The 22,146-nt window shown below is 46.4% G+C and overlaps 1 protein-coding gene across 1 annotated transcript; it reads left to right on the forward strand.

The window, feature by feature from the left end:
• Positions 1-25: 25 nt before the first annotated feature.
• SLC22A7 (solute carrier family 22 member 7) lies at positions 26-21,273 on the forward strand. Its single transcript, XM_021534883.3, has 10 exons — positions 26-6,483; positions 8,932-9,035; positions 13,076-13,230; positions 14,589-14,757; positions 16,492-16,609; positions 17,444-17,553; positions 17,647-17,861; positions 18,324-18,432; positions 19,792-19,998; positions 20,186-21,273. The coding sequence occupies exons 1-10, from the start codon at positions 6,106-6,108 to the stop codon at positions 20,247-20,249; spliced, it is 1,629 nt and encodes a 542-aa protein (XP_021390558.2). The 5' UTR covers positions 26-6,105; the 3' UTR covers positions 20,250-21,273.
• The last annotated feature ends 873 nt before the right edge of the window (positions 21,274-22,146 follow it).

The raw sequence follows: 22,146 nt of genomic DNA on the forward strand, positions 1-22,146 counted from the left end.
GAGAGAGAAAAGCCTGCTTTTTTAACAACAATAAAATTTAAAAAAAATGCTTTGCAAAGTCTAGATGCCACAATTAAGATGCCACATTTGTAGACATGTTGGACCTGCACCTTAATATGTGGGAAGAGGAGCAAAAGCAAACCAGTAACTTGGCATGGTTTGACTTTTAATATTCTCTGATCATCTGATGTTTAAGCTGAGGACAGTTTTTACAACATTCCTTTTACTGTGCTCAAGTTACCCTGTGCCTATGGCGTGCAGACCACATCCAGGGGTGTGTAGTTACAGTTTAGTGCCCAGCTTTAGGAGAGGGTGGTGGAAGAGGGAACAGAAAATAATAAAAAAACCCTGGTCCCTTGGAAAGATATTCCTGTAATGACAAATTTTACTTTCTCCTATAGCCAAAAGAAAATACATTTGACTCCAGTGTAGAATCCAAAATTATAAAAATAAATACTGGGACATAAAAGCTCCTAAAAGTCTATGCCAGGAAGATGCAGATGAAAATTAAAGCTGAGCATCATAAACTAGTAAATTGAGAAATGTTTCAGAACTGCATGGATCAGCTGCCAGCAGGGGGTTTGCCAGAGGGGCTTCATCACCACCCCTGGATGGCAAAATGAGAGTTTCTCTGGAAGGCAGGTTTGTCAGGAACAACGTGCTGGATCTCAGCCTCTGCCTTTGTTAAGTGAGAGGATCAGCAGAGGAAGAAACTAAACCAGGCTGCTTATGTTGGAACAGCCTCACAAAACAGGAAAAGACAGGTTTGCAGGAGGAGGCAGAATCTTTACCTGGAGCAGCTCTTGCTATATCTGAAAAACCAAAGAAACTGTTGGGCTCAGGGATCTTCCTTCTGCAATCCCCTTGAGGCATTTCAAGACAAGAAAACCCCAGTGCAGAAAAGGCAGGCCACAGGAGTGCCTTAACAGTGCAGTGGAAGCCTGCACTGCAAGGAAATGCTGTTATTCCCAACCTTGTGTTCATCTTCTCTCTAATGTCAGAGGGAGGCTGCCGTGGAGAAGCCATGGGGCTCTGGAGTCAGCTGGACCCAAGGACCCTTTCTCATGCCAGTGAAAAAAAGTCCCTCAAGCCTGTAGCTTCAAGGGAGCTGTCAAAACTTCCTTGAAGTTGCAGAGAGTACCTGGACACCATGAGAAACTCACAGCATCCACACAGGCTTCATCTGGTAGCAAAAATGTCAAAATAAAATAATGCATTGACTTCAGCTGTTTAAATTCACTAATTAATGTTTGAAACAGAGGTAGAGCCTCAGATTTAAAATAAGAGGCTAAACAAGCCCAAAACCTTGTGGTGTAATGCCCATAGGCTCATAGGATAATTCAGGCTGGAAGAGACCACTAATATTACATTGGAATTTTAACCCCAAAGTGTTAATGTAAATTGAAAACTGTCAATAAGCAACCAGTTTGGGACAGTGCATCTTATAGGAGTAGTCACAAAAACTGCATCCTCCAACAAGGAATAGGTTGGAGGCAAGAAGACCATCTGGAAGGTAACACCAGATGCCCTACTCTCTTTGCCATGTGTCGTGTTAATGTTGGAGTATTGAGTGAGTTTCTTATTGATTCAGGGGAAGCCTGAGTCAGTTCCTGTATTGCTGAAACTGCAAAATACAAAGGATCTCCATTCAAACATAGGGCAGAAAAGTCAAAACTGAAGTCACCCAAGATAGGAGCTAGAAGATGCTTAGATTAAATGAGAAGCCTGGTGGAACAAGATAATTAGTAGAGGAAGGTGATGAGTGAAGGGAGACAGAGAAGTTCTAACACTGAAGGCGGGGTGCTGTATGGAGAAAGCAGCTTCTCTGGACACTATGCAGCTTTTCTTTACTCCTTCTGCGGAGAAACCCTTTGGGAAGGGGAGGAAATTCAGGACAGAGCTGTGGAGCTGTTGGGACCTGACAAGCACACAGCCACATTGGCAGAGAAACACTGTCAAGGTGAGCACTGGGCCTTGCTTCACCCTCTCAGTAATTCCCTACAAATCACTCTCACCATCTCCCCGTCTGTACTTTCAGTGCAAGTGTGTGTCTGTGTGTATTTTCACTCCCACACCTTTACTGCCCACACAGGCTTTCCAAAAACACTCTTCCAGCCAATGCTAAAGCCTGCTCCGAGCTCCCCCTGCAGCATTCCCTGAGCTTCTGATGTAAAGCCCTGGCTCTTCAGGGAATCAGGGCCCCAAGGGCACAAATGGCTGTTACTGTTCTGCACCTGCCACCAAGCACCTTCTGTTTATGGCCCAGGACTTCATTTCTGCTCAGAACTATGTCTCCCAGCCATCTGAGCTGTGTCAGATGTGTTCCTCCTGCCCTGGGTGCTGCATGGATCTTGCTTTGTCTTCAGCCCGTCTCCTGCTCCACACCAAGCTCTCTGGAGGGACTCTGATTCTGGTTCATCCTCTCTGGGGCTCTCAATCAGCTCTGTGCCAACCCTGGCTCTGCCAGCCATGCTGAGACTCTGGGTCTGTGCCCAGTTGAGGTGGACATGGCTGGTCCTGTAGTCTTCCCAGCTCCTGGGTCATCATTCCCTGCTCATGCTGCTCCCTGAACCAGTGGGTTTGTTTTGAGTTCCCTGGCAATGTTTTACTTCACACAGGATTATCTTGTCTAAGTGAGAGGATAATCACATGGAATCTCACCCCTGAAAATATGTGATCCTGTCTGGACTTCCTATTCCTGCTGTGTCTTTCTTTCCCTGACTGAAGGAGAAGTTTGGATTTGCCCTTTCCTCTGTAAAATGCAGCCAAATAATTGGGGCTGAATCTCTGCCCTGCTAGAGTTTCCCAATAGTACCAGTTAGAGGAAAATTACATGAAATTAATTCCATGAGATAGAGAAAGGGGTAAGAAGGGGCATGAGGCAGGTCTGGGGGACCCGTTTGGGAAACAGGGAGCACACGAGCACTGGCTGTGGATCCATGATCACACACAGCAGAAGACATGAAAGTGGCTCATGTCCTTTCACACTAAGGTAGAATCAACGTTGTATTTTTTACAGGTAAGAAAAGCAGCTTTGGCCAGACCCAGTCCACTTACAAAACAGTTGTCATTTGTGCAGTTGAGTAAAACAGCTGCACACAAGACAGCTGCAAGCAATGCACAGCAGAGTCTTGTTAATGTGGCACCAAGTCAGAATGGCATCAACTCTCTTTCTTCCATGACCAAACAAAGACCTTCAGGAGCCCCAGGACCTCTTTGTTAGCTGCACCTTCTCTTTCTCTGAGTGAGCTGCAAAATCTGGTGTGCACACATCCTGCCAAGAGCATTTGGACATGCTGCTGCAGCACAGTGCACCTTAGACTGACACTGCAAGAATCCTCAGCTGACACTGCCAGCTCTGTGGCATCTCCCTGTTTAAACTGCCCTTACAAAATAGAGAAAAAAAATGGAGCCTCCCTGTGTGTCGCATCTCCCTCCTGCAGGCATCAGAGCCTGCACTGAGCCGCAGTGAGAAGGGGACTCTTCTGCCCTCTAACAGCCAGTCCAGCTCAGTGGCTCTGATGGACCCAGATTTTCACGGCATTTAGATGTAACTTGGAGAGAACAGAGAAAATTATCATTTAAGCACCAGCCTGCAAGCACTGATCAGATCTCCAGCTACTCTGCAGCAGCTGAGACACCTGAGAGGTGTCTCCAATTGCTAAAGGAGCAAATCAGCTCCTTTTCTTCTTGCACCATCCAGGCTATTACAGCTCCAGAGAAAGTGATAGGAAATTACTGCTGGAAACAGAAGAGCTAACACCTTAGTTACCAAGTAATTTAATAATCCACCCCTCTCAACATGTAGTTGGCATCCTGAAAAGGAGCAGAAAGAGAGATTGCAGAAGAAAGTGTTACATGTGTGAAGTAAAAAGCAAACTCCTCCTTTCAGCATTATGTGTGACAGCAGCAGCAGAGGAGTCTTGACTGCTCTCGCCAGGCATGTTCAAGCTTGAGCCAGGTCTAATTAACCAGGTTGCTAATTCAGTCAAGCCAGTCACAGACCTTGCACATGTGTTGGTCATTAACTAAAGCTGGTGACTGGTTAAAGGAGCACATTTGGGTTAAAGAAATAGAGCAATGCACATTTTAAGCAATGCAGTACGAGCAGTAGAGCCCCAGGAGCTGCAGAACAGTGATCTCATTTCTGATGGGGAGGCTGGATCTGTTTGCAGTTTAAATATTCAGCAGCACATCAGTTAGAGTTTCTCCCCTTTGCTCTTAGAAGACTGGTGATGAAAAAAATAATTTGTCCTTTAGTTCGACTTCAGCTTAAACTGTAACCCTAGAGGCACTGTCAGGTGTCCCTGTTTCACTCCTGTGTGCTTCCTTTGTGCCTGTCCCAGGATGAGCACTGAAAGGGCTCATACCATGGCACTGGGGCAGCACATTAGTGAAACACGGATGGCCAGGTATGCTGCTGAAAAGGGAAAAGGTCTCTTAAGGTCACAGATCATTATGTTATTCTGCTCTGTGCCCTAGCAGCACTTACTGTCTGGGCGACACATAGTCTGGGCCATCAGCCACAGCAAGGGCCTTGTGAAAAGCTCTTTTGGATCTGCTCATCCCGTCCTGCTGCTCTACAGCCCCTTGTCCCCAGCCCTTGGTTGCAGGGCAAGACAGTGCAGACAGACAGCTCCTGGCAGTTAGCACCATTTCCAACATTCCCTGAGCCTAGACTCTTGCTGTGCCTGCATCCCTACACCAAAGGACCCTGTTTTCATGGTGAATGGCCAATTCATGGTGAATGGCCAACTGGAGCTGCTTTAAAGCAGAGCATGTCCCAGGGCAACAGCTTGGAGAAAGGTTGGAGATGGTGCATCACCTACCAACACCCAAGAGTGCTGGTGGAGGAGGGATGGCACAGACAACGAGGAGAGAGGTACAGAGGGTGAAAATGCAGTGGGAGATAACTTAGAGCAAGCTCTCAGCAGCTCCACTGCTGTACTTCTTCATTTTGTAGCCTTTGCAGGCTGCTGGCCCTGCTTGCTGTGTGATGCTCTGCCCCCTGAGCTTAGGACACAACCTTCTGGGATGTGTTATCCCCTGTGCCCAGTCTGCCCAGATCGCCTGCTGCAAGGGAAGCAGGCTCATGTCTTGTCCCCAGGTGTGAAAAGGGTGTGAAGGTCCTGCAGGGAGCCCAGGCAGAGTCAGCCCCTTCTCCCACTGCCCCAGTCTCATCCCCAGTCTGTGCAGTGGAGGCAGCAGCACCTGTGGCCCTGTCAGGTGTTGCACATTCACCCCTTTGGCTGGCACATCAGTCCCCAGAGCTCACCAGCACGGGGCTGGACCCTGCAGATATGTCATGGCCCCCAGCATGACAGGTGCAGCCTCTCTGTGCCAGCACTGCAGCTCTCATCAACTCCTTGCCTTTGTCCTGGGAAAACACCTTTCTAGGGTGGAGAAAAGGACTTTGTGGGGAAACATTTTCATTTTTTCCATTCTTTGCAGGTCACAGGTGAGCAGGTGGCCCTCTCCCACCTTTTCACCCCAAAGGGCACACCTCCCTGCTTGCATCCACCCTGAGACACATCTCCCTTCCAGGCTCTCAGTCTCTCTACACTCCATGCTCCAAGGGCATGGCTTGACACAAGCCACACCAAAACACACTGAGCTGGTGCTCAGCAGCCAGGCTTGGTGTCCTTGGATGCCCTGACACAGTGGGACACCCCCACTCTTCCAGAGGCCTCTGTCACAGTCCGGCGGGTCTGGCTGGTGACCAGCTCACACCAGGCAGAGTTTGCTGCAGGAGCTTCACATGAGAAATGAGAGTGCTCTCACTGTACTGTCCCCACAGCCTCCCTTCCTAATGTCCCTCTCCAAAACCACAGCAGGAGGAAAGGACTCCACAAAATCAGGTGCCCTGTGCCGGATCCATTTGAAAGGGTTGTGCTGTGGGCACACAGGATAATTTCTTTGGCTATACCCTAAATGGAGAGTTCCACTGTGACTTTTGACACCTTTCAGCAAGGTCTCAAAGTCCAAAGAGGTGGCTGTATGAAAAGCCACGGGAAGTTAAGCTCCAAGAACAGAGGCTGCTTTTCAAGCTCATGTTGCTGCTCCTTGGTACATAGCTACTCTGAATGAGCAAACTCCAGAAGAAAGATGAAATTTGAAGATCTCTTGGTGGAAACTGGGGGTTTTGGCAGATTCCAGATTTTGATTTTGGCTACCCTCTGCCTCACAAGAATCAACCTTCCTATGCATTTCTTGCTGCACAATTTTCTTGCTGCTACCCCCTCTCATCACTGTGCAATTCCACACCAAGAGGCATTTGTGAATCTCACCGTGGAGGAAGTTCTGCTCATCAGCATCCCTCGGAAGCCTGATGGCACTTTCAGCTCCTGTGAGATGTTCTCACAGCCTCAGTTTCACCTGCTGCTCAACTCCTCTTTGCAACCAGAAAACAAATCCATCGTCCAGCCCTGCCAGCATGGATGGGTCTATGACCGCTCGCAGTTCACCTCCACCATCTCCACCCAGGTAATTCCTGGCCTGTGATCCAGCCAAAATTGAAATTAGCTCTGTGCGTTGTGGAGAAGATGGAGAGGTGTTTTCTGAGTGCACGGAATGAGAGAGGAATCTGTGCATTGTAATCAGTGGACACAGCCTGTTCAGAGAAGATGTTCTGGGAGGGGGAAGCTCTCTGAAGCTCAGTATTAGGAGCTAACATTTATTAATATTATTTTTCTGAGCATCTCATCTTGCTTAGATTGATGCCAACATTACTCATTATAATCATGTTAATTTCTCCAGATGTTTGAGAGGTTTGAGAGGGGGCGAGATGGCAGAGGAAAGACACAGATATAGGATTTACTCTGTGTGGGCCACATGGCATTTGCACAGGATTGCATCCTGTCAGGGTTTCACATGAGCTCTTGATATCCTTTCTTGGTTTTCCAAACACTTTATAACTTCTATTCCCTTGGCCACCCCTCCTCACTGATCTTTCACCTTCCTTCTCTTCTCCCCAGTGTTGTGCTGCCTCTCTTCTCCTACCACCAATATATCTCTGTCAAATTAAATGTTCTCTCTGTGGGTCTTCCACTGAGATGGAGCTCATAACCAGCCATAGCCTTGAGCCTGCAAAAGGTCCCTGCCCATCAAATATTAGCCACCCACCTTCTGAAACACTTTTCCAGGGCTAGCAGTGTTAATGCTTTACTTTCATTGGGAAAAAGTCCAAATCACAAAAGGTCTCAGGGAAGGGGAAATTTGGTCAGGCAAAAGGGGCACAGTTGGGTTGGAAAGATAGTGCTGATTGTCTCAGTGGGAGCAGGGACAAGTCTCAGCCCAGAGCAGGTGTTTCCTTCCCAGCACCCAACCACTCCTGCTTTCATCAGGCACAGAAGTGAGGGTTGTGTGTGCCCTGGGTCTGTACCTCATTTCTACACTGAACTGGGGAGAGAGATGTGAAGCAGTCCCGAGGGAAAGGGTAGAAGGAGGTACACAAGGCAGCATGGAGCCTTGTGATGCTGCTCCCATGGGCCAGCAGCCTTGGGACCTGTTCAAGGGACCAGGGCTTTCTCTGGAATTCTGCTTTCGTAGCAGGAAAGGTTGCTCAAGGTCTAGCTGGCCTCATCAGAGAGGCTGCAAGTCTGGTTTGATAATTAAATTTTGCCACATTTGCACACAGAGAAAATTAACTCAGAGGCTTCATCACAGCATTCTGTAGAGATTGGTAATTATTTTTACTTCCAAGAAAGTAAAATTATGTTCATTAACTTAATTAGGATGGCTGTCCGAACCAACGCTTCAGTAAGAAATCAATAGGTTAGTACTAGGAGTAAATATTTGACCTTACTTCTCTCTGGCCTCCTGCTTCCCTGCACAGACAACTTCCAAGGAAACTGGTCAGGGCAAGAGGAACTGGTTACCATCACAACATTCCCCAGTGTTGGCTGAGGGGTGTGGCAGAGCACTGCAGTGGGACCCCCTGCCAATGCCCAGATCACCATGGCAGTCTCAGGGGCACAACAGAGGGAGCTGGGGGAGACTTGCACCTGGGCAGGTCTTGCAGAGGTTGGGAGAAGAAAATGGGGAACTCTCCATGCATGGTACCCAGGAAAGTTTTCTGATGCCCAACCATGTCCTGGGGTGCATCAGGTGCATCACCAACCACTCAAAGGAGAGGATTGTCCTGCTCTGCTCTGCTCTGCTCTGCACTGGGGCAGCCTCACCTCGAGTCCTGGGGGCAGTTTTGGGCACCACAGTATAAAAGAGACATTCAGCTATTGGAAAGCATTCAAAGGAGAGCCACGAGGATGGTGAAGGGTCTGGAGAGGAAGCCATATGAGGAGTGGCTGAGGTCACTTGGTCTGGAGTAGACTGAGGGCAGGCTTCATTGGGGTCTTCAACATCCCCACAAGGCTAAGTGGAAGGTCAGACATTGATCTTTTCTCTACAGTGACCAGTGACAGGACTTATGGGAATGGCTTGAAGTTGAGTCAGGGTTTAGTTTGGATACCAGAGAAAAGTTTTTCACCCAGAGGGTGGTTGGGCCCTGGAACAGCCTCCCCAGAGCAGTGGTCACAGTACCAGCCTGACAGAGCTCCAGAAACATTTGGACAACAAGCTCAGGCACTTGGGGTGATTTTTGGAGTGTCCTGTGCAAGGCCAGGAGTTGGAATCTATGACCCTGATGGGTCCCTTCCAACTCAACATCTTCTACGATTCTGTGATTCTATGAAGTGTTCACAGAGAGGCTGTCACAGTGGGGATTGATCAACTGGGACTTTTGTAAGTGGCAGCTTTCCATTTTCCAGGACTCTGGCACTGTCTGATGGGCAGTTCAGTCCAGGATTCCAACGTCCATCAGACTCATCAGATACAAACTGCAAGATACAATGTCTGACCACTGGAATGAAGGAGCCTGAGAAGGCAGCAGAGACTGAGCTGACCACTAAGTGTCATTTTGGCCTTGTGTTTCAGTGGGACCTCGTGTGCGAGCAGCGTGGGCTGAACCAGGCAACAGCAACCTTCTTCTTCATCGGCGTCACGATTGGGGCCGTGGTGTTCGGGTACCTTTCCGACAGGTTTGACCCCTCCCAGGCTTCTCTTCCGGGGCCTCAGCTTCACAGAAAGAATTCCACACACGTGTGACCTTCCATAGGTGATCACAGGGGCAGGGAAAGGAGAAAAGGCAATTGCAAAGGCAGAATCCAGCCTCTCACTTGGAAATTGGATTCAAGCCGTAGTGGGAAGCCACGCAGGGATCCTGGATCAGCGAGCCAGTAAATGCTTCCCGGATCAGAGAAGCAGCTCTGGCCTTGGTTAGGAGTCAGATGCACTGCTGACTGTGATCACAATTGCTGCAGGAACAATAAAAAAACAAACAAAAAAAAAATCCAGTCTGCAAGACCAGTTTCAGTCCAAAAATTGAGTAAACTGATTGATACAAAGCTGAACAAAAAGGCTAAACGAGTTAACTCCTTGCAAATTATACACAAACTGGCTAATGACACCCAAGTGAGTGGCTTGGATTAAATGCTTGCCATTGCTCAAGAGTCTCCAGCAAGCAAAATCTGACTCTGCCATTCCTAGAGAATTGGGGCAAAGGAGATTTTTTTCAAGCAGGGAGGTATTTATTCCTCAAGGAGGAGCTGAAGCAATGAAGAAAGCAAACAAATCTGCTCTCTCTGGTTAAATGCTGGGATGTGACAATATAAACCTGAAAAATAAATCCAAGTAATAATCTAGAAAGGGCATCAGATAAGAAACTAAATATTTTGGTCAACAGCAAAACCAGGAAACCCATCAGAGGACAGAGAGTCCAGGCATGCAGTTGGGATGTGCTATTCCCTGTACACTATTCATTATTGGGAAACTGCTTCATGATTTCCCTCCTCTGGAAGGAATTAGAGTACAGCAAGCTGCAAAATCACTGCAGAGGGCACCCTGAAGTGTGAAGGACCCAGAGACTTTAGTGCTGCAGATGGGAGTTTTTACATCCATGTCTTTACCCATGGGTACATGGGTATACTTGTACAAAGACTCAAGACAGCTGCATGATTTTCAAACTGTGTGCCTTGGCTTTGTATCTACAATAGTTTTATAGCACAGCTGGAGGGAGAGAAATTCAGAACTGAGAAAAGGAACAGGACAAAATAGCGCAGAAAATAAGATAACACAAGGTAGCACAAAATGAAAAGTAATTTGTTTCACAAATGGATTGTGAGGTGGAGGAACCAGCAGAGGATCAAGGCATAAAAGGAGCATCTGGAAATAAAAAGACTGTAGTGTGAGACATAAATGAGTCTGTGCTCATGGAAGAATGTGTAGAGGCAGGTGCTGGAGCTAGAGCTTTGAAATAAGCTGACAGAAGAAGGCAGAGAGAAATACACCAGAGGAATGCCATTTAAATGCCAGGAGCAGGGAAATGGTGTCCTGGAACCCTACTCCATCTTGGGGATAGAAAAGCTTTAAACTGGTCTCCAAATGAGATCTCAGGAGTGCCAGGCTGCCTGACCTCTGTCTGCACCAGGCAAATTGGCAGAAACTCCTCTGAAAGGTGGAGCCAGAGCCCCAGGGGGAGGTGAGACACACCAGTGAAGAATCAGCCAGAGTTTTCCAAAAGATCCAAGCCTTACAAATGTACATTATTTCTTTGCATCAATTAATAGACATGTCAGCAGAGGAGACACCATCTCAGTCTCTTTGTCAAACACTCTTTAAGAAAGCTGCCCCAGGGTAAGAAGGAAGGTCTCAGCATGACTAAATAAGTAAAAGCCAGGAAGAAGAGAGGAGGTGCAAGTACTCCATTATGATAAGGGAGCAGCCTGTGCTTGGATTTTTGTGTTTTTCAGTGAATTTATAAATAATCTGGGAAGGGAGCAAGTGGGGAGGTGATGCTGAGTCTGGCAGAGATGAGGTCAGAGTTTGGAGGCTTTGCAGAAGCTAAAGAACTCTGTGACTGGATGAGAGAAACAGAAGACAGAATTTCAGGGCAGATTAATCTAAATTAGAAAAACAATTTAAACATCTCATTTAAGTGGAGGCTCTAAACTGACCACAGCTACTCAGTAGGAAGATTTCAGCATTATACAGCTAAACACAATTTTGCTCTAGGCAAACATCCACACAGCAATGACTAGTGGTTAGGGAACTAAGAGGAAAATTAAGAATCATTAGGTTAAACCTCAGATGTCACCCCCCACATCTCCCCTATCATCCCTTTAAATTTGACCTCCCATTAGCAAGCTTCCTTTTCTCTGGCAGAGATGAGATCCCACTTCTTTGTGCTAACAGTGAGGCAGAGATTTCATCTCTGGTGCTCCAGGGGGAAAACCATCTAGCATTTTCCTCCTGTTCAAGTTCAGTATTTTTCTAAGCCATTACAGGTATTTGGATTTGAGAACTACTCCATTGACAAATTTTACCCAGGTAAACCCTCCAAAAACCTTCACTGTGAACAAGTGTATGCAAAAATACACATATATAGTTTCTGTTATTGCCTGTCTTCTCCTTTTGTACCTTGTCCATGTCATTGGTTCAATGATGTTTTGACAGACTTCCAGATTGGTTTTTTTAATGAAAATGGCTTTTTTATTAATTTTTATGCTTATGCAGTCTGCTTCTTTTACTGTATTTTTTACAGTCTTTCAGAGGTTGTGCTTTCCTACCACTCTCTTTGAAGACAATTTTTATGGCATTATTTCTAGCAGCCTCCCTGTATCCTGCAGTTCAATCCTGACAGCTCAGTCCTGGTTTTCCTAGCAAGTAGTATGCATTTGCTGAGAGTCTAGTAATGGTTCCTTAAATAGCTGCCTTGCCTCCTGCAGGGAATATTATGGTTTTATATCCTCCTTACTGTATTTTCCAGGAAAATCTTCATTTACAAAATATATCTTCTTTCTTGGGCAGTTACCCATTGGAAGCTGGATTCAGCTCTGGTGGGTTTCTGGATGCTTCCTGTTCTGACCCAGGGGCATCAAGATGTCTTTTACAAAATATCTCAGCCTAAATTTCAAAGCAGATCTGGCAAACTCCCTGTACCCAAGCCACAAGATGGGGGGTTTTGCTAGTAGATTCATTTATCAGCTGCTGAATGAAGTAATTTTTGATTATTTTTGGGAATGCTACTGTATCATTATGTCCTGGCAGCCACTTTTTCCCCTGGAGCAATCGTTCCTGCCACCATCCTCCTCAGGTGGCCACTGGGAGAGCCCTAATGCTGGAATCAGAGCAAGATTTCAGTCCTTGTGGGCTGAATATCACCTCCTGGCAGGCTTAATCTACTATTGCTGCTTGAGCCTAAGCTTTCCTAACATGCAGCAGTGCTGATGTTCATCAGGAGACCGACACCTTGTGCTCCATTTTGATTTTTAGATTTTCATAAGTTGTGTAGAAATACGTGCAGACATATTTCTCTGTCTGTGAGAGCGTGTGTGTGTGTGTGTGTGTGTGTCTGTCTGTGTGTGTCTGTGTGTCTGAATGTATGTCTATGTGTCTGTATGTGTGTGTGTGTGTTTATATACATTTATATTGCATTTGTGTGCATTTGATGTTTTGTATTTCTCCACAATCTCTACACAGGACTCTGGACCATGGGGTAAGGAAGCCCCGGGGAAGCAACATCCTGGCAGATTCCTCAGAAACCCCTTAGGATTTCAGGGCTGTTTGCACACGAGGGCAGACAATTTAATTCCTTCATTTTTCCTCCAAGGAGCAGGGTGAAAGTGTCATGGCTCTGTCTCCTCCTTGAGAGTGGTGGCAATGGCCAGTCCTGAGTTAGCCGTGGGAGAAGGACATTGACAGTGACATTGGAGGGAGCAGGGTGTGACAGCAACATGGGATTTCAAGCTGGCATCACTGCTTTTGGTGGTGGTGTTGCCCAGGAGAGCCAGATTGGTTGTTCTGAGTAGTGCTGGTCTTTCCACTGGAGACTCCCAATGTTTATGGGGCAGGCTCTGCATGGGATTGCACTACTGTGGCACCAGCTTGATCCAGAGACATTTCCTCCTCTCCAGGATGCTGCATCCTTAAATTTTCTTCTAAAATCTCTGGTTTGCCCATTTCAAACCCTGCTCCCGTGACAGGTTTCCAGCCACTGTAACCCAGCCTGTGCTTGTGGCAGGTTTGGACGGAAGTCCATGCTCCAGCTGTCCCTGGTGTGCTCCATGGTTTTTGGGATGCTGAGCGCCGCCTCCGTGTCCTACACAATGCTGGCCATCACACGGACCCTCACCGGGGTGGCCCTGAGTGGCCTCTCCCTGATTGTCCTGCCTTTGGGTGAGTGTGTTGGGGCTGTGGCTGTCAGGGGGGCTCCTGGCAGGCAGGGGGTGGGATTTGTCTGCCAGGCAGGGCGGACTTGGTAGGAACAGGGGTCTGGAAATTGCTGCATGTGCAATTTCCCTCTTGCAAGGATCCCAGAATCACAAATTGCTGTTAGTCCAATTAATATTTAACAGTCTATTCAAAATACAACAACCACTTGTTAGTACTTCTGTTGCAACAGGCTACCCAATTCCTGTCAAGTATCATCAGTAACACAATAAAAGCCATACTCCAAAGTCTCTGCCCCTTTCCACTCGTACAAAGTTCTCACCTTTCAAGTGCACACTGTTAGGACAATTCAGCAGCATTGCCCCGTCCTCAGCATGAGATGATGGTGTGTCATGTACAGGGTGTTTCTACTTCCCCAGTTTCGAGTTTGCTTATAGTTTTCCTAAGGTGCAAATCTGGATTTTACAATGAGAAGAACTACCAAAAAATTTTCAAAAATCACACAGAGCTAGGCAAAACTGAAGCTGAAGAATTTAGGTAATTACGTAATAAAAACAAGCTCCAGATTTCAGGATATCCAGTAAACCACTGGATAATTTTGTAAATAGCATTGAGACATACTGGGCAAAAAGTTTTGTACCCAAGAACAATTAACAGTTGCAGCAGAAATTTCCAGGATTTTTGCAGATCTAGTCAAAACCAAGCTAAAATGGCCTCAGTGTTGGAAAAGCCCACAAAAGACAAATCCTAAGGCCTGCTGTGTTTGTTTACTGCTATGAAGGTTGATTCCTACAAGTCACAGTAGAGCTTGGGAGGGCCATTTCTGATTGTTAGATGTTGTAGTAAGATGTCCAAACTTCAGAGGAAAACTGGCTTTTAGTTCACACAGACAAACAAGACTGGCTGTACACTTTTGCTACTGTCTGCTCTGGGTGGAGCATGTGAGCAACAATTCTTCTCAATATATTTCTTTAATCTAAAATAATGAGTGGACAGAGAAATGGGAAACTGTGCAGGCAAGATGGTTAGGGTGGGAAAAAACTGGTTGATGAAGAAGACCAAGTGAATGCTATTGAATGAGATAAAAAAAATCTCTATCACTACGAGTGGTTTTAGCACTGTTCCTTAACACATGTCCAGTATTTCTTTTCCTAAGGTTTTATTTTAGTGGCTTACAGCTTTGCAACAGCTTAAGTACTGTGGCTGAATATTTTAAATATTCCAAATATCAGCCAAACAGTGGAACTTTGTGAAGGAGAAGACCAGGGCTGTTCCCTCGCTTTGCCCTTGTTAAAAAGCCCTGCAGGCCCTCCTTCCTGGAGAAGTCCTGCATGTCCCAGCTGGATGCTGCCTCCCTCTTCCAGGGATGGAGTGGGTGGACATCCAGCACCGCACCTTCATCGGGATCCTGATCAGCATCTTCTGGAGTGTTGGGAACATGCTGCTGGCCCTGGCAGCGTACTTGGTGCGGGAATGGCACTGGCTGCTGGTGGCCGTGACAGGACCTTGTCTCCTGAGCATCATCTGCCTGTGGTGAGTGCAGCCACCAGAAAGGGAGCACACTGGGATTTGCCTCCTCTGTGGATCCTAGTATTTGCTCGGCAGCCTCAGGACGAGTAGAACTCATCTGTACCTGGATTGCCCAAGTGTGGCAGCTCTGGAAAACTGGAGTGGCCTGGGTTTTGCCTCTCCAGCAAGGCCAGGAGCCAAGGTTATGTCACAGTTCTGGGGACAAGGAGGAGGCAGGAATGAGGCTGAGGCATTAGGATGACAGGTGGAAGCAGGATTTGGTGCTGCCAGCTCTGTCACACATGGCTCAGAGTAAAGAAAAGAGATTCCAGTAAAGGAACACTCAACCAGATCCAGACTTTAACCGTTGGTAAACTCAAGATAAAACATTTATCCATTCTCTGTCCTCACCTCACTGGGGAGGATACTTTTGGCACCAAATTTTCCATGAAAGTTACTGACACCTTCAGGCTAAGTCAAATTCATTTATCTCTGCACTTCCCAAGACTTTTCTCAGGTATGTAACCATCCTCATGGGCCAAATACACCTGCTTTCTATGGGCAATATCCCTCCTGTAGCCTTATTTAAGAATACCTGACATCTCCTAAGCCTTAAAATGGGAGATGGTTCATTTGATCAAAGAAACTTTAATTTTTCCATCCTGTGTTTTTCCCCTGTAGCAATACAAATTAGAATATAGAGTTGATTTATTGACAGTCTAAAGATTAACTTCTGGTATTTCACTGATCAAGTCCAACAGAATTAAAATACATGTCCTGCTGACTTTTTTGTTCAAGTTGTTTTACTCTCTTTCCAGGGCAACCAGCCATAAAAAAACTGAGTCCTTGGAAGTCTGAAATTCACAGATGCATTTGGACCCACCCTTTTCATCATAACTGTTTGATTTTTCTTCTTATGTTACTATCTTTTATGGAGATTAGTTCTCCAACAAATTATACTCTAGTCTTCAAGCACCCATAAGGTCAGTGATTGCAGAAAATTGAAAGTCTCTGAAGTATGGAATTAAAATCTAATTTAGCACTCAGTAGATATTATTGACACAATGTCAGAACTCAGTGGAGACATGAAACAACCAAAGACATGGTATTACTCTCTACAGACAGTGGCAATGAGTGCAAAATGCCATCTTTCCTTCTTTATATTTCCCAAGGTTGTAAGCCTGTTGGAAGGAGATGAAAACTTTAAACAAGACCAAACATTTTCTCCAAACATTTTTGCTTTACACATACTTTTCAATTCCTGCACGAATAGTGACAACAGTTGCTCATTAGTTTTACTGTGATCTGATTTAGAGCACATGAATCACAAAAAATGGGTTGTAGGGATCTGGTCTCAGACCATTCAAGTGAAAGAATCCAATGTGCAGAAGGCTTTGATTATTGTGAAAACCAAATCATTTTAGCAAGTAACAAAGTATGTCTAGAGCTCACTGAATCCTTTCTATATTGTGGTTTTTAATAGCTGACAATTTCAACGTTTAAAGAGTCCCAGAAAGCACAAATGTGTAAATAAAAACTCACTGGGGCCAGTTTTAATTGGTAAGAGTTTGAAACTTCAGCCTTTAGGGGTAGAAGAGCCTGTACCTGTCAAAAAGGTGCCTCACTACACTTCCCATGCACCACAGTTGTTATATTTAGCTGAGGTGGAAGTCTCATGGAGAAGATGCCAGAACCATGGATATGGGGTGGAAATCAGGCAGCTCCAACAGGAGCAATCTCCTCTCCTTGCACCTGCAGGTGGGTCCCAGAGTCTGCCCGGTGGCTCATAGCCAAGGGCAAAGTGAAGCAAGCCCACAGGCACCTGCTCACATGTGCAAGAATGAATGGAAGGAAAGACTTTGCTGTCTCAACGGAGGTAAGGAGCTGGAGAACCAGACACATGTTCTTCCTTTCTCACTTTGTCTGTCTCTGTTTACTTGTTTGATACCTGGAGCAATGCTTAGCCTGCAGCGTGTTCTATGGGGCACTGTGAGCATTTTTCTCTAGAAAACAGAAATTCACTCCTCAAGATAGAGTACCAGCTCAGCTCCCATAAGGCCAGAAATCCTGCCCATTAGGTGGAGTGTCTTTCCACATGTTTTTGCCATGGCAAGAGGCCTCAGTGGACTGGACACTGGAGTAAATACACAGTGAGTATAACTTATTAACTCTGCTGGTACTTACTCCTCAATCAATTGCCAAAAAGCTTTTTGGACAAATAGTCTCTTCTTCACAAGCAGTGAAGAAGAACTTCTTCTGAGTGCCTGACTTTTTAGGCATTCTGTATTTATGTAAGTAGATGGATAGGTAATTACTCTTTAAATGAATGCACTCCTAAGAACAAAACATGCAGTTCATTGCTAGCTTTTCATACAACAGCAGGCAGCCACATGGGGAAGAGGGTGGAACTGGCCAATGCTGACTTTTCCATCTGCCATTTCTCTGCAGACCTCTTTGCTACATGGGGCATGTAGGTGAGAGGGAAGAAGAAACCATGAGAAGAAAAAGAGGTCTAAAATAGTAGGCAATGTGTAAAGTTGTAGGATGACATGCCTCTGAAAATGTATGCTCAGAGAATGGTTCTGCAAAGGAATGTATAGAAAATCCAAGGTGGATATGAAGCTGGGAAGGTCAAAGTCCCCAGCCTGTCTGGGGTCCACATCCTAACAGTACAGCAGCTGAGCTATTTCTTTCTTTCCATCTCTGCCAGGCCCTCACAAGGATGGCAACAGACAAAAATATGGGAGGGAATTACTCCTGCATCAGCTTGTTCAGGACCCCAGTCCTGAGGAAGATCTCTCTGTGTTCTGGTGTGGTGTGGTAAGCAGTGTCACTTCACAGAGGAGGAGGGGAATTCATCCTGCAGTTCCCAGAGGGATTTCCCTCAGTCCCATCTCCACCCGCTCTTTGCAGGTTTGGTGTTGCCTTCTCTTATTACGGCATGAGCATGAACCTGACTGGCTTTGGGCTCAGCATCTACCTCTCCCAGTTTGTCTTCGGCATCATTGAGATTCCAGCCAAGATAGTCATGTACTGGCTGGTGAACCGAGTGGGCCGGCGGCAGAGCCAAGCATGGACACTCATCCTGGCCGGAGTCTGCATAGGAGCCAACATCACCATTCCCAAGTGTGAGAGGCTCTTCTGCTAAAGGGGGAAGGAGTCCATTTTGTGCAGTGCTGGAGAAGGAGAGCCGTGGATATGTCCACAGGCAATTCTGTGTAGAGAAATCCTCCACATGAAGGGTGTCCATGAGACAAGGTCACTAATGTGGGAAAACCCTAACGTTGGTCACAGCAGATTGTTTCCAGTCACTGTCAAGTGACTGCTAAAGGGTCCAGCAATGGCAATGCACACTGCCTATTTTAATTATAGACTTTGTCCAATGGGAACTGTCAGGACCTATCCTGTCATCAGCTCCCACTTGGGCTAATACATACTAAACCTACAGATACAGCCTTTGGAGACAGTAATTCCAGGGCTATGAAGCTCCCTGTTTTGTGTGTGGGAGGACTGAACCTTCTCTCTTCTTACACCTGGAACTTTCTTCCTAGAGGCAGCTCATTGTCATAAATGCCTTTTCTTTCCCCCAGCCTTCACCTCCCTACGTTCAGTAGTGGCCACTGTGGGCAAGGGTTTCTCAGAGGCTGCCTTCACCACAGTCTTCCTGTACACCTCAGAGCTCTACCCCACCATTCTGAGGTAAGAGATGGCACCCACCTGAGCACACCCCCAGGGCCTGGCTGCAGTGCTGCCCTCTGGCCTTGTCCATCAGCACAGTAGGATGTGCTGGTGACTGACTATGCTGCAGCACTGGTCCCTTGCCTCTGGAACTTGCAGGTTCCAGGGATTCAATATACTCACAAGAGAGAGGCAGAAAGCCACCCTTTTTTTCACCTGGGTTGTGGGTGGTTTGGTTGTGCTGACAGGAAGATGAATGGAAAGGTGAGGAGTATTCTGTGTGGGAAGATCTTTGCACTCCATAAAGCACCTGTGTTTAGTCAAGTCTTCGCTCCCTGTCACAATCTGTCAGGAACTGTTAAAAGGACCTGAAAATAATAACTTGAAATATAAAGTTTTACAAGGGACACATACTACCACGTGTTTGAGAGTCTTTTAGACACTGGATGATATTAAAGCAGGGATTAACCAGACTTTCAGGAGGAAACATGGAGTTTATTTGACATACCTAGGTAATGGTAACATAACGCCAGATTTAGCACTTGCATAGGTGGGGATATAGCTAAATCTGGTGGAGGGAATCACCTCACTGATTTCTTTGTGCAAGTCTGAAAAAATCCTCATGAATCACAGCAGGCCTTGTGGTTTACTTCACTTCTGTCCCTTCCTGCCCAGAGTACCCTCCCCCGCCATTTAGTCCTTTAGCTTTCAAGGGTCTGTTGCATGCAAGGAATGATTCACATTTAAACCAAAGTGGTCACACTGATCTGCTACATCTTATCCCAGATCAGTTTTATCTTTCCTGCTCAAAGACATTGACAAAGACAAAATTGTTGATTCCTTCTGCAGTAATTGTTCCATATATGCACGAGCAGGTCCCGAGATCCTTGTCATGAGTGTGAAATACCACCCATCCCCTCAAAATTAGGTCTTATTTCTGGTCTCTTCTCCAAGGACTCTTTCCTTGGACCAAAACTGCTAACAGGTAGCTCTAGTGTTTGCCATCTGAAGTACCTGGGAGAAGGAGGAACTTGGATTTGCTCTAAGCAGGTTAGAAAACTCACTAGTCTTACTACTAGAAAATGCTGTCAGGGTTTTAGACATTTAAAGTGGAAACAGCTTTAGAGCAGGTATTCTTAGTGTGGAACTGCAGCTTCTTTCTCACAATAGACATAATTCTATTTCTCACAGCAGCTACAGTTGATCTCTAGAAAATATGATGATTTTAGGAAGATATGAAGAAAGAAAAGAAAAAATGGCAGAGGGAAAAGCCAGGGGGAAAAAAGCCTCAGCACTTAGATAAAATTGAGGGGAAAAGGGCAGAGGTCTGACGTGACACAAGTAGCCCTCTCTTTCCCATTGTGGTATGCACCTTTCCAGGCAGAATGGGATGGGGTACACCTCCTTCATGGCACGCCTGGGAGGGGCCCTGGCCCCGCTGGTGTTCCTGCTGGACGAGGTGTGGCAGTCCCTGCCCGAGGTGACCTACTGCAGTGTCGCAGTGTGCAGCGGTGCTGTGGCCTTCCTGCTCCCGGAGACGCTCAACGTGCGCCTTCCCGAGGGCATCGAGGACGTCGAGAAGCCACAGTGAGTCACCTCCATCCTGCCCCATGCCCTGCACGTGGATTCTGATGAGGAGAGGGGACATCCCTCTCTGCTGCCTGCAATTCCCTGTCTGTGGGTGGCAGGGGAAGAAGGGACAACCCAGTGGGGCCAGCTGTTGGCCTTCCCGCTTTTCTGTCCATCAGCCCAAACATGATTTTTTTCCTTCCAGAGTAAAAGCGCCGCCAGAAGCAAGCGCTCCCGAGGGCGTGCCACTGCAGGCTCTCCTGAAGTGAGGAACCCCGTGGGACAGCCGCCGTGTAGGGCTACACAAACTTGAGCCATGCTCTGATCTGCCAGGGAAAGAGCCTTTGCTGCCCACCAATCTCACTCCCGAGGGAAGTGGAACTGAGGGCTCTGGAGGAAGGAGGCAGATCAGGACACCAGCTGGCAGGAGCTAACTCACACTGTGGTGTGGCCAGCAGCAAGGATGCTCAGGTCTAACAGGGTGTGGAAATAAAGGCACCTTGTGCTAAGCTTTTCCAGTCTTTGGCCTTGTTGGACGTGGACCTTTCAGATCTGTGCACAGCCTTCCAGAAACTACAGTTCACTGGTTCATGCACCTCGAGAAACAATGCAGCGAGAAAAATACTGAATGTGAATCATGCAAACCCAAATAAGCTCTAATAAATCCAACTGGGTGGTAATTTATGGTTTATTTTAAACCATAAACTGTAGCTACAAGTATTTCTTGTATTTAGAAATGGTGTGGACAGTTTTTACACTGAGGCTCAAAGCCAGAAAAAAGTACTTGCAAGAGTCCCACTGAGAATGGCAAGCATTTTTCCTACAAACACAAAGAAGAAGAAATGTTTTGCATTTAAATATAGTGTGTATGCAAGAATTATAGTTTGAGCTGTAGGAAAACAAAAACCAAAACCAAACCAAACCAAACCAAACCAAACCCCCCAAAAAAACCCAAAAAAACCAGCCAAAATAAGTACAAATCCTAAACCCCAAGCCCAAAATCCACCTTGCTGCAGGAAACTTTGCATGGAATATTGAGTAGTCCATTATAGGACTTCATTCTGCTTATTGATCTAACACATTGATCTTAACTTTATGGAATATCTTTGTCTTTTGCACTTGATTATGCAAACAACAGAGATGAGCCACCAAATTATCTATCAGTTGGAATTACCTATAATTTTGGAATCCTGATAAACAGCACGTACCCAAAGTGGGAAAAGGGAATGGCTTCAGGATCTGAGTCCCAGGTGCTCTGTGATTCTGTGGGCTGTGAGGTGTTTCAAGCTAAACCACACACAACACTGTTAAGAGAACACATACTGAGGATAAATCTGAAAACAGATGCAGAGGCACATCCAATGCCAGGTCCAAGAGCACCTCCTAGTAGAAATAAGCTGCCTGAAGAATTTTTTTTAGCTGCTATGACAGCAGCTATTTTTTAACTTAATTTTTTTCCATCCATCCATGAATCACTTAACACCTTACCTTGTGCTGTCAAAAAAGAAAACACAATGTGCAGATCATGACCTATCTGTGTTTCCTTCAGCAAAATGTTCTTTATTTCTTGGAAATATATCCTGATTTATAGCAACCAGCTAGAGTACGCAATGCTGATGTCATTACTCATACAGTGTCTATAGGGAAAACAGGACATTAACCAACTCAAAACCTCAGAATTTTCATTATTGATAGGTTTGTTAAGACAAACCAGATCTGTGCTGGGGAGGAAATCTGACTTCTAGGCTTTGAATTTGTGAGACATCTTTGGTCTGCTGCAGGTTTGTTTGTGAGGAAGACAGAAGTGATGGTTACAAACAAGACGACCTTTCCATAACCAGAAAGATTGAATTAGGCAGTAACGTAGGAGAAGAGGTGATTGGAAGAGTCAAATGGGTTAGGAAGGAGGAGATCTTCAGACTCAGAGCTGAGCTGCAACCCTGGGACTCGTACACAGCACCGACACCCACAGCTGGGGGCGAGCCTCCCCCAGAGGCCTTGAGCACCGGAGGGGCAAGGAGATTGCAGGCACCAAGCCAGTGCTGGGTGACAGGGGACACCCTGGCCGGTGTCACACTGGTCACACCGGGGAGCGGCGGGGCCGGTGACAGACCCCGGCCGGTGTCACACCGGGGAGCAGTGGGGTCAGTGACAGATCCTGGCTGG

This window comes from Lonchura striata, chromosome 3, assembly GCF_050655825.1.
Source record: "Lonchura striata isolate lonStrDom1 chromosome 3, ASM5065582v1, whole genome shotgun sequence".
Taxonomy (NCBI): domain Eukaryota; kingdom Metazoa; phylum Chordata; class Aves; order Passeriformes; family Estrildidae; genus Lonchura; species Lonchura striata.